Below are 12,319 nucleotides of genomic sequence, written 5' to 3'. Positions count from 1 at the left end.
GGCTCTAGAGGGAAAATATGAAAACACGCTCTTTCACATTATACCCACAATTCCTTCGGTCAGGAATGAAATGAGCATTTCCGTGCCCAGCAGCAGGCAGGACCCGGGGGCCGCAGAGGGAGCCGCACAGGCTTTCCGCGGCGAGTCCCAAGGCCGTTCGTGTCCCGACACATGGCAGACACCGCGTTCCGCTGTAAAACGGGCAGTTGGCTCCCAGATGTTTTGAGACTGTAAGTCTAGATCCCAAATCACTTTATAAAATTGCAACTAAATCCCCTGCAGAAACTGTGCATGTACTTAACGACCATAGGCACTGTGAGTTATGTGTCATCCTTTGTCATTTACTGTACAGTGTGCAGGAGTCTGAACTATCGACCCCTGGGAACCAAGATCTTCATAATAAAATTCAATCTGATAAAAAAAAAAATCTGTAAATCAGCAAAAGCACTGCTGTTAAGATCTGGTCTTTGGCTAAAAACTCTTTTCTTTTCGGGGGAGAAAAAAGGGGGCCCCAACCATTTAAAGGTTAGTAAGCTGTAATGTTATCTGCCTTGGCCTCAGGGTATAGGCTTTCTTAGTCCAGTTCAGAGTTTAAATGATGGCATATTCTTTTTCCATTTTCAATTGGAGAAAAAGGTTTAACCAAGCAAGTGTTCATTTAACATTTAAAATGTCAAAAATTGAAAAGGCCAAGTACATGTGACACAAGCAGTGTTTGCACTTTACATGGTTTCTCCAAGGATGAAATGGAAGGACACAGTATTATACTCACAAAGTTATATTTTGTTGAAAACTATGAATTGGGCATTTTATAAACATTATCTAATTTAATTTCACAAGAAACTTGCAGATAAACTATTATTATCTTCAGTACAGATGAGGAAAATGACTTGTTCAAGGTCACATGGCTGGAAAACCAAGAAATGGAACCAACATCAGCCATGTTTTCCCTGATGAAGTCCTTTCAGGAATCTGCAGGGAAATGAAAGCTTTATTTTAGTAGTAGTGGATTTGCCAAATTATACTAGGTCCTTATGTCTTCCTTGTTCAGAAGATAATCTTGATTAGGAAATGATATTTTCAGACTGTAATTTATGTATCTAAAGTCTTTGAAGGCATTTCCTTGCTTCATATGTTATTTTTACTGCAAGTAATAAAGTACTAAATTTTGAATACATTTATTTCAGTGAATGTGTATGGAATACCAACTATGTGTCAAGCACTGGGAGATCCAAATGTATAAGCTCTGTCTCTCATCATAAATCCAACATCTCTGAAAACCTTTTTCTAAAGTATGTCAGCTTTTCCAACTTGGCTGGTGTGGCTCAGTGGACAGAGTGCTGACCTGTAAGCCAAGGGGTCACTGGTTTGATTCCCACTCAGCACACATGCTTGGGTTGTGGGCCAGGTCCCCAGCAGGGAGTGCTCAAGAGGCAACCACACCATGATGTTTCTTTCCCTCTCTTTCTCCCTCCTTTCCCCTCTCTCTAAAAATAAATAAAATCTTTAAAAAACCAAGTATGTAGCTTTTCCTGATGTTCAATACATGCTAACAAATTTTAATATATACAACCTCTAAAATCAAAAAGTAGTTCTGGTATTGCAACCCACTTACAAGTAGTAGCATTTTAGGAAAGGGTAAGTTCAGCAATTTATATTGAAATAAGCTCAGTCAGTGATAAGACTATATAAATAGACATTGACGTGGAATTTAGTCCTGACTTGCATGGAATAAAATACCTCAATAATAAATTTATTTTCTTTAGTTAAAATATGCAGATACTTTCTTCAAAAATAAATGTATAACCTCTATCCCAACTTTTTGTCCTAGTAAGTACCTCCTTATAGCATATAGGAAGAAATAAGAATAAATAAAAACATTAGAAATGTTCATTAAATCTGATTCTGGTGCCAAAATGCTGAGAGAATATGCCAGTCTCCTAACTTGGAGCTTGACCATTCTTGATCCTGGCAAAATATAGCTCAGTGACTAGGAAGTTTTGGTAGATTCATTCATTCTCCATTCATCCTTTATACCCATGAAAATGCTGCACACATTAAAGAAACTCCTATCCTCTTTGGGGGGGTTCCCCCTGAAAATTTTCAACTTCCAGCTTTCACACAATCATCTCTATCTCCAAATGGAATTAACCCCAGCCAGTGGTGAGCTCCTCCTAAAAGTAAACATTAAAAGAATGTTTGCTCTTAGTACTGCTTTTCCCCACATTTTTAACTGCTATTACTCTTTCATCAAAAAAGTAAAATAATAATAACTTTACATTAATTTTCATGTTTCCCCTGTACTATGGAAAGATCTTTAAAGTGAAGTAAAGGTTGAGAATGGAGGCAGAACCTTGGAGCATGAAAAGCTTAAGAGAGAAAAAAAATATCCACAAAGGTTAAAAGAAGGAAGTTCTGGAATAGGTATTTTTTTCAACAGTGTTTGCAAGGACAATTTCCAAATTCATTGTCTTTAGTTTTCTACAAAAATTATTTTTCAGTTTGCATCCTCCACCCCTCCCTCGGCCCCCTCAGTTAAAAGAGTAAAGGAGCAATAAGGAAGTCAGGCCGAAAGAGGGGGTAAAATGTGCCTGCAGGAGGAGGCAGCTGAAAAATAAGTCACCAGAGGAAATGCTAACAAGCCTGGACCAAGGTGCAAGAAATGAGAAGGAAGAAAGCAGATCAAGAAGAGAACAGTCAGGAGAAATGAGAGTGAAGAAAGCATATCAAGAAGAGACCACAGACCGGGAAGCTCTTGTCAGTCCGCCTGGCTCCTCCTTCCAGCGAGATCACTGGACAGGGCTCAGCCTCAGGCCCCGCCCAGGGCCCATGCGGTCTGGGGAGGGGCTTGGAGGACTGGAGCAGACTTCTGATTTTTACCAGGAAAGAAACATGTCGAAGGGCCACCAGCGAACTTCTGAAGACTTTTAATCATTCTACCAAAGCGTGAGTGATTTTCTAGGAGAAAGAAGAGTAACTCACCCATACAAATCTAGTGCACCAATTTGAAAATCAACTGTAAATCACTAAGATTAAAATAGAACATGTACAGTGATAATTTACTAAATGTACCCAAAGCCTAACTGGTTATCTAAGCCAAGCCTGGAAATTATGTTATACTAGCTCTAAATAATATTCCCTAGCTGTTAAGTTCTATTACTCTACTAGGAGGCACAGACATAGTGGTCAAAGATTGTGACGATGGGACCACATTGCAGGGGCTCAAATCCCAACTCAGGCACCGTCCAATGGTGATTGTCAGCAAGTTATTAACAAAAAATTTTAAAACAGCGCCTACCTTAAAAGGTTTTTGTAAGGATTAAATTGGGATATATATTAATATATGTATCTATCATATATACATTTTAATGTATACAATATATACATTATAACTAATGGTGTATATGCATGTATACATTATAGTGTGTATAACTAACAATGTATGTATTGTATATGCACATGATTTAGAACAATGCTGGGCACACAGTATTCAAAAAAGTTATTAAAGTATACAGGTTTGCTTAAAGAAAATATTGTTTTGTTCAAATTATTACTATTGCGTGTTTCTGAAGTAGTCATCTTTTTCTTCCTCCAAAGGAATTATTTGGAATACGACAAAAGCAGCTCAACGGTGAGCGCACACTTGAGTGCCAGGTACCTTCAAGCTGTGTGAGGCATAAAAAGGGGGTTTTCTTTACTTTCCCAGAAGTCTTGTATACACAGCACAACAAAGTTATTTCTTTTTTCACTTAAAACATGAGCACTGGCATCACAATAGCAGATACACAACTTTAAGCTGCCATTTAGTGAAATGCACCAATACTAAACAGATTAGCTTTCTTCCGTTGAGAGGCCCATGTAAGCTCCACACAGGCCACAACTTCTCTTGACAAAGGTCTACTAGAGCTGTGAACTCCTTATCTTCAGCAGTTTTGCTTGTGGGGTGGGGGTGCTTAGGGTTGTACTGATGTCCCCAACCCCGGAAAGCAGTTACAGGTAACCACAGCGAACTGTCCAGATTACTGAAGAGTGTATGGGTGATTTCAACAGCAGTGAGAAGTTCAAGTCCCAAAGTGTTCTTTGGCTGATTACCAACTGTTGGTATAACAGCTGCTGTATTTGGTAACAAAGAAAAGGTGAATTTTTTAATGGTTTTATATCTTGACCCCCTTCTGCAATAATGGAGCAATTTTGTATTGTTCCATACAAATTATAGAATGAAAATAGAAGGGGTAAAAGTTTGACTAAACTTCACCTCTTTACAGTTTTATTTTTGAAAGTAATATGTAGAATTTTCATATATTGGTTATAAATTGATTATAAACTTGCTTTCTTCTGAAATTTCTAATGTTTTACTGTTACATGAGTATAAAAGATATTTTCAACCCCGTAATCCTCACTTAATTACAATCTCTAAAAAAATCTACCTTATTGTTTTACTAGTTACATGTCAGTTCTTACAATAAATTCATTTCAAAGTTTGTGCCAGTGGGTATTATTGGTGCTTTTTGAACTGAAGTGGTTATCTTATAGAAAACTAGCCCATGAGACAGGAGAGTTGACTGACCATTGAGATCATAAAACATGATTAAGTGTTCTAGAAATATACAGTATGGTTCTGGTTAGTTCAGCCCTAACTATCCTAGCAATTTCAGCACTTACCAACCACTTCCCCTCATTTAGTGTCTCCTTTGCCCAAGACACGATGGACTTATGTTTCTATATGGTACTCAATGTATCCAGGAAGTGCTCTTTGCTTGCACAAACACTGATGTAGCTTATCCACTTTCAGCATGGATGGAGAGTCAAGTTTATAACTACTTGTTTAATGCCAATTTAAACCACAATATGATAATATACAAGGTTCAAATGTAGGAGAAGTTACAAGCAAGTCCTTGGGGAGTCAAGGAGAAGTTCATAAAGAAAAAGTCATACACTGACCTTTCAAAGAGGAATTGGAGCTTGCACACTCCATTTCTTTTTCCAGGCAACAAAAATCAACTGTTAAAAAGAAAGCTAAATTGAGCTACATCTATGACATGTCTGCTTAGTGAAACTACTTCCATAAAAACACAATCCAGTAAAAAGCACTAAAGCTACTGGTTAGCTTCAAGTTAACATTTTTATTGCTATCATTGAAATTTATTCCAATGGTAACTTGAAAAAAAAGAAGATAAGGTTTAAATCCAAAGTCAAATTTAATGATGGGAATACTAATTCAACCATAAATGTAAAGTTTTGCCTAATTCTTCTCTTGCAAAAATGTGACTTTTGTCTTTTATTTTTTTTTATGGAAGCAAAGTTATCTCTAAAGAAACAACTGCTGAATTTACAGGACCTTTAAAGGACTTCTAACTACATGCCTCATTGCCCCGCAGTTAAATATTTAAACAATAGCTGTCTCCTTTCTCCAAAGACACACGCAGGGCACCATGGTACTTGGTTTCTGGAGATTATCGAGCCCTTACTCAGAAATCCTCCCAAGGGTCAGTCTTGGTGGAGATCTCCAAAGACGCCAGTGTGAGTTCCCCTCGGACTCAGAACCCAAGAGCCTTTCCACCCACCCTCTTTGGGGAGCGGGTTCTCCCAGTCCAGGAGGGCTGGGTATCAATGGTACTGGGGAATTGAAAACATGGACTTAATGACCTACCCAGGTGTACATTCGGGGGGGGGGGGGTCTTTAAAAAAAAAATCAAACAAAAAAAGCAGCACGGTCCAGCCACCTGAAAACACAGGGTCGCCAGCTTTCCCGCCGCCACTTTGCTGGCTCAGCTAGTTGTCATCTTTCTCATTTCCCCTCCACCCTCACCTCTTGACAAATAGCCAATAGCGTGGGAGGACGCTAGGAAGCGTGATGGCGTCAGCGCTGACGCCCGCGTGGTGACGCAGGCGGCGTCACCGTCTCCTAGGAGCGGTCCGGGCACCGGTTTCAAAGTGGCAGGGCGGGCCGAGTGGACTTCCGCGACTGGCCCCGGCCCTCCTGAAATCGCCTCTCACTCCGCGTAGGGCGCCCCCGCCGGGCTGCCCGCCGGCTCCCTCCGCGCTCTCCAGGGTGCCCCGACAGGACCCGAGTGACCCGCGGGACGCCTGTATCCCTCCGTGTCCCCGACCCACCCGGCTGGGACTCGTGTAAATGCGGCCGGAATGCACTTGGCGGGTCCCGAGCAAACCTGAAATCTGAAGTCTCTCTCCGGAATCGGGGACTCGGCCGGGACTCGGGAGGAGGGGGCGCGGCTCCTGCGGACGCCGCGTGAGTAGGATGCTGATCACGCCGCCGGACAGCCTCCGCAGCAGCGTTGCGGTCGCGTTGTTTTCCCGCACCGCGAGCTCTGTCACTTCGAGGAAAGTCGAGGTGGTAAAGATCCAAACTCAAATTGTATCCCAATGGCCTCAGAAAGCGACTCTGTGAGTGAGAAAAGTAAGCTGCACATTCCTTTTTTTGAGAATTCTTATACGCAATATTTAATGTGGTGGTTGACCAACTATTTTGTGCATGCCTGTTGGGTGCGTGGAAATTGGTGAAAACTTAAGTCAGCTGCAGAAAAGGCTTGGTGGGATATACGAGGATGTGGATATACTTCAGTAGAACCATTTGGTAAACACGGGCAGGCTCCTTATGCTTCCGTGGGACTTTGCTACAGACACCGAACACGTTTGTTATGCTTCTCACGGGCTCTGGGGAGATTCGAGGGCAATGGCCAGGAAGGGTGTCCGAGTCCGCAGTTAGAACCTAGAGGCACCGCTCCGGCCGTTTGTTCGAGGATGTTTATTGGAATCCTCCTTTTTTCCCAATTATGTGGCAATGCTACCCAGGCAGAGCTGCTACCAAGGTGAAGAGGACAATGGTACCGTCCAGGAATTTAATTCGAGAAGAGAAATATATATAAATTCCATAAATACACTGAAGTGGCAGCAACTGCTAACTCCTTTGCTTCTGTTTCTTCATAGGGTTGATGGCATGATTAAATTAGTATTGGAATTTGTAAAGGATTTAGGTGTCTGACACATAGTGCTAAACTTATTAATTAGTACAGACTTGTCATGAAATGTTGTCGAGGAAGGTGCCATTGGGCTGAGATTTGAAGTACTAATATGAGTTTGCAGTGCATCCCGAATAGAACAGTATTTGCAACATTGAGGGGATTAGGACTGTGCTTAGTTAATGACTTTCGAGGAGGTTGGCTTGGATGGAATATGGTTTATGCAGAGAAATGACCGATGCAGCTGAACGGGAAGAACGGGCTAGGTGGCGAAGGGCCTTGCCCGCTACGTGGTGAGGAGTTTGGAGCATGGCACGGGTTGCATAAACCTGTGAAAAGAAATCACTTGAGAATTACATGATCAGCTTGTGATTTGGAAAGCAATTAGGCGACTGTCACCTAGGTAAGAATGAACTAAGGTTGGCACAGTGAGATTGGAGATTTGGGGATCTGGGAGAAAGACGTAGAGTGCAACCGGGTTTTGGGCTTGAGCAACAGGGAAGATGCGGGGGCGGGGAATGGCAGGTTCCATTTCGGAAGCATCATAGACCAGTGGTGAAGAACTGAGCCTCTGGATTCAGTCTGTCTGGACTTGCACCTCATCTCGTGCTCTTTCCAGGTCTTTGGAAAGAGCTTGGGTCTATGACCTTGGGTATGTCACTCAGTAATCTGTGCCTCAGTTTTCTGGTTGTAAAATGGGTGTAAATAGCACAATAACCCCATGGCATTGTTCTGTGGGTTCAAGGAGATGACGCAAATGCATCACTCAGCTTGGTGTCTCGCACATGTAAAGTGCACAGCATATGCTATCTGAAATCATCAATGACACAATAGCATTACTTTAACGTTAGCATGATTCTTAGGTTTGGGACGAGAATATGCCCCCTCCATAAGGAGGAGTAGCTGAACACCGTCTGAGAGGGGTGGGGCTTGAGGTGGGCCCCAGGCGAGTTTGGCTGGATGGGAGAGTACCCAAGGCGGTCAGAAACTGAATTTGATGGGAATGAACCAGCCCGAATTGTTAGATAAAATTGAAGTAAAGAAACAAAACAGAGAGAACCGACTAAGACAGTAAAATCATAGTAAGTTATTTTGCTGGGGGAAAAAGTGGTCGTTTACTAGAAGACAAGTTGAGTGGAAGGAGGGAATTTCAGGGGGCAGAAGCAGCAGAGGCCGAGAGGTTTGAAATAACTGCTTGTTCAGGAAGTTGTTCGCAGGAAGAGATGAGAGTCGGTGATGGATGTTGATGACCCCCGCCCCCACTTTTTTGCTTTAACTGGTAGTTCCCCTATTCAGTAAACCACCTAACCACCAGCTAGGTAGACACAGATGGCATACCCTTCTCCCACCTACCTCTGACCTTCTCTACATTGGCTTCTATTGATCCCAGTCACCTCTCTTTCATTTGTTCCATTGGATTTGGTACTTTTCACCTGGCAACGCTGCACTACACTGTCTCTTTGTGATAAAGCATCAGCTTTATACATCATAACCACCGCCAATTCCACACCTCACCAATCTTCTAGTAAACTTCTAGCGTATTTGCACCATTCTTCCACCTCCCTCTGAGAGGGGAGATCTGATAGTTCTTAGGGACCTCTTCAAAGAGTGACTTGTATATCAAGCTAAGAAATGAAGATTTCGTTCTTGTAGTGGGGATTATGGGCAGTGGGGGTGGGCTCATTTTTTTCCTTTCACTCTCTGAACAGTGTCTCTCACAGAGCAGAACTTTCTAATTTTGATGAAGTTCAATTCATTGATTCGGGTTATTTTGTGGATCTGTGTCCTATCTAAGAAACCTTTACCTAACCCAAGGCTGCAAAGGTTTTCTCCTATGTTTTCTTGTAGAAGTTTTGTAGTTTTAAGTTATACATTTAGACCTATGGTCCATTTTGAGTTAAATTTTGTACAGGTGGAGGGTAAGGGTCAAGGCTCACTTTTTTATAAATAGATGCCAATTGAAAAGAATATCCCTTTTCCATTGGAGACCTTTGCACCTTTGGTAAAAACCTGTTGTCTGTATTCATGTAGGGTCATTGCTGGACTCTATTCTGTACCATTGATCTGTTTGAAGTTTTATAATAAGTCTTAAAATCGCATAGTGTTAGCTTTTCAAGTTTGTTCTTTTTCACAGTTGTTTTGGCTGTCCTAGGTCCTTTGCACTTCCTCATACATTTTAGAAGCAGCTTGTCAATTTCTACAAAAATGATGCTTGGATTTTGATAGGCATTACATTGAATCTATTGGTCAATTTGTAAAAATTCATATCTTAATGATACTGAGTTCTCTGATCAATGAAAAGGTGTTATGTCCATTCACATATCTCTTCAATAATTTCAGCAATATTTTATAGTTTTTAATACATAGGTTTTACACATCTTTTGTCAGATTTATCCCTGTGTATTGCGCTCTTTTGATACTCTTATAAATGGCATTATTCTTTTACTCTCATTTTTGATTTATCATTGCCACTATATAGAAATCTTTTTTTTTTGCCAATTGTACCATGCAACCTTTCTAAATTCACTTATTCTAGTAGTTTTTTTTGTAAAATCCATTAGATTTTCTGCATAAATGTTTTTATCTTGTAAATAAAGATGGTTTTACTTCTTTCTCCCAATTTAAATGCCTTTCATTTCATTCTCCTGCCCTATTGCACTGATTAAAACCTCCAGTACAGCGGAGTGGACATCCTTGTCTCGTTCCTGGTGTTAGGGAGAAAATATCTGCCTTTCAAAATTAAATATGATATTGACTGTAGGTTTTTCATTGAAGTACTTAATAGGCTGAGGATGTTCCTTTCTATGCCTAGCTTTCTGAGAGTTTTTGTCAGAATGGATATCAGATTTTTTCAACTGATTGTTCTGCATTTGAGATAAGATGTTGTTTTCATTTTTAGTTTTTTCATGGGATGATATACATTGACTAAATTTCAAATGTTAAGCCCTTTTCTTTTTGGAGGATAAACTCCTCTTGGTCTTGATGTATTATCCTTTTTACATATCATTAAACTTTATTTCCTTAAAGTTTGTTTAAAAAATTATTTTATTCTCACCCAAGGACATTTTTTCACTACTTTTAGAAAGAGAGGAAGGGAAAGAGAGAAACACTGATGTGAGAGGGAAGCATCGACTGGTCTCCACTCATAGCCCCCGGACCGTGAACCAAACCCGCAGCCCAGGCATATGCCCCACAGCCGGTTACAGGACGTGTGCAGCTCCAACCAGCTGAGCCACACCGGCCGGGGCAATATTGCTTCTGTATGACATATACAGACAAGCAAAGAAAACAGATTTAAAACTAAGTGAATTACTACAATGTTCAAAAGTCAGGTAACTACAGCCTATGTCAAGAGTGCCAGGACCCCAGAAGCAAGACTCCTTGTAATCATCTCTTCCTCAAAGATAGTAGAAGATAACCAGTGTCTTTAATTTTACGCTGAGTTCAGTGGTACCTGTGTTTGAGCTTTATATAAATGAAACCGTAAACTGTGTATCCTTGTGTATTTGGCTCTTTTCATTCAACATGATCATATTTTTGAGATTTATCCATATTCTTGCATGCAGACGTACTTTGTTAATTTCATTCCTATAGAGTGTTCCAGTTTTTCAATGTATCACATTTACTGATTTTCTTTTTTTCAAAGATTTTATTTATTTATTTTATAGAGAGGGTCAGGGAGGGAGAAAGAGAGGGAGAAAAACACCCATGTTCCTGCCTGGACTGGGGACCATACTCACAACCCAGGCACATGCCATGCCCTGACTGGGAATCAAACTGGCAACCTTGCACTTTGCAGAACGATGCCCAACCAACAGAGCCACACCGGTCAGGGCTGTCCATTTTTCTTATGATGGATATTTGCATTTGTTTCCAGTTTGGGGCCATTGAGAATAATGCTTATCAATAAAGGCTAGCGACCTTTTTTTGTCATGACCTGTGGTCCACAAGTGCACACATTTTGATTGGGTATCTCACTAGGAATTATGTGTATGTTTAAATTTAAAGTTTAAATTTACACTCCTTCTTTCTTTTCTTTATTCCACATTGTCACCAACATTTGTTTTCTAACTTTAAGTCTTTATTTTATTGTCACTTTAATCTGTATTTTCAGGTACCTAATGAGGTTGGGCAGCTTTTCTGTGTTTATTGGCCATCCAGGTACCCTCTTTGTGAAGTGCCCATTCTGTCATGTTGCCACTTTTCTATACTGCTGTCCGCCTTTTAGTTGATGGAATTTTTTTATATAACCTAGATATAAGCCCTTTGTCAGTTACATGGGTTGGAAATATCTGTGTTTACGGCAGGCATTTTTACTCTCTTAACAGTCTCATTTTGGTAGACAGAAGTACTTAATTTTAACGGGGCCCAGTTTATCAGTTTTCTCTTTTATGGCCAGTGCCTTTTGTTTCCTGATCTAGAACTCTTTCCCTACCCCTGGCTATAAAGCTATTCTCTCTGTTCTCGTCTAGAGTTTGTTGTTTGCGCTCACAAGCTGATCTTCATTTCGCCTAGAATTGATTTTTATCGAGGATGTTTTATTATCCTCCCTGAGGAGGTCCAGTTGACCCAGAACCACTTACAGAAAGATTGCTCCTTCTCCCACGCTGCTGCGGAGAGCCTCTGTGATCCAGCTCACGTGCTCATACACATGTGGATGTACCTGCGGGTTCTCTCCCATTGGCCAGTTTGTTTATTCTTATTTGACTACCACGCTACCCAAATCACTGTAGTTCTTCTGTAACAGATCTTGGTATCTGATACAGCAAGTGTTCCCATTCCCCTGTTCTTAGTTCACAAAAACGTCTGAGCTGTTCTCACTGCATTTCCACCTATATTTCAGAGGCTACTTCTACATTTCTGAAAAATGCTCTTAGGGATTACTAATTGGGATTGCACTGACCTAGAGGTGAATTTGTGGAGAACTGATATTTTGACAATGCTGACTCCTGTGAGCCGTGAGCGTCTGTCTGCTTCCTCCCGTCTTCGTCTCCTGCATCTTTCATAGTCTTCTGTGCAAGAGTCTTACACATCTTCTGATAGATTTATTTCTGGATATTGATATTTTTATTAAACTTGAAATGATACCTTTTATTATCCTCTATGTTGTCAGTATCTAGAAATCCAATTATCTTTTATGTATTAACTTGCATCCAACAACCTTGCTAAACTGACTGATTCTAAGAATTTATCTTTGTGTTCTTTTCCATTTACCACATAGACACTGTAACTATAAATAATGACAACTTTTTCTTCTTTTTAAATCTTCATGCCTTTTATTCCTTTTACTTGCCTTATTGTGTTAACTTAGACCTCCAGTAGAGTGTGAATACATGTCA

The 12,319-nt window shown here is 40.6% G+C and overlaps 1 protein-coding gene across 1 annotated transcript in view; it reads left to right on the top strand.

The window, feature by feature from the left end:
* Nucleotides 1-5,885: 5,885 nt before the first annotated feature.
* The window catches only part of SCLT1 (sodium channel and clathrin linker 1), a 92,713-nt gene continuing 86,279 nt past the window's right edge, over nt 5,886-12,319 (top strand). Inside the window, exon 1 of the mRNA XM_036031818.1 lies at nt 5,886-6,418. Within this exon, the coding sequence (XP_035887711.1) occupies nt 6,385-6,418 (34 nt within the window). The 5' untranslated portion in view covers nt 5,886-6,384. The remainder of the gene's footprint in view (nt 6,419-12,319) is intronic.

This window comes from Phyllostomus discolor, chromosome 8, assembly GCF_004126475.2.
Source record: "Phyllostomus discolor isolate MPI-MPIP mPhyDis1 chromosome 8, mPhyDis1.pri.v3, whole genome shotgun sequence".
Taxonomy (NCBI): Eukaryota; Metazoa; Chordata; class Mammalia; order Chiroptera; family Phyllostomidae; genus Phyllostomus; species Phyllostomus discolor.
This window is presented reverse-complemented; position numbering and strand designations above follow the sequence as displayed.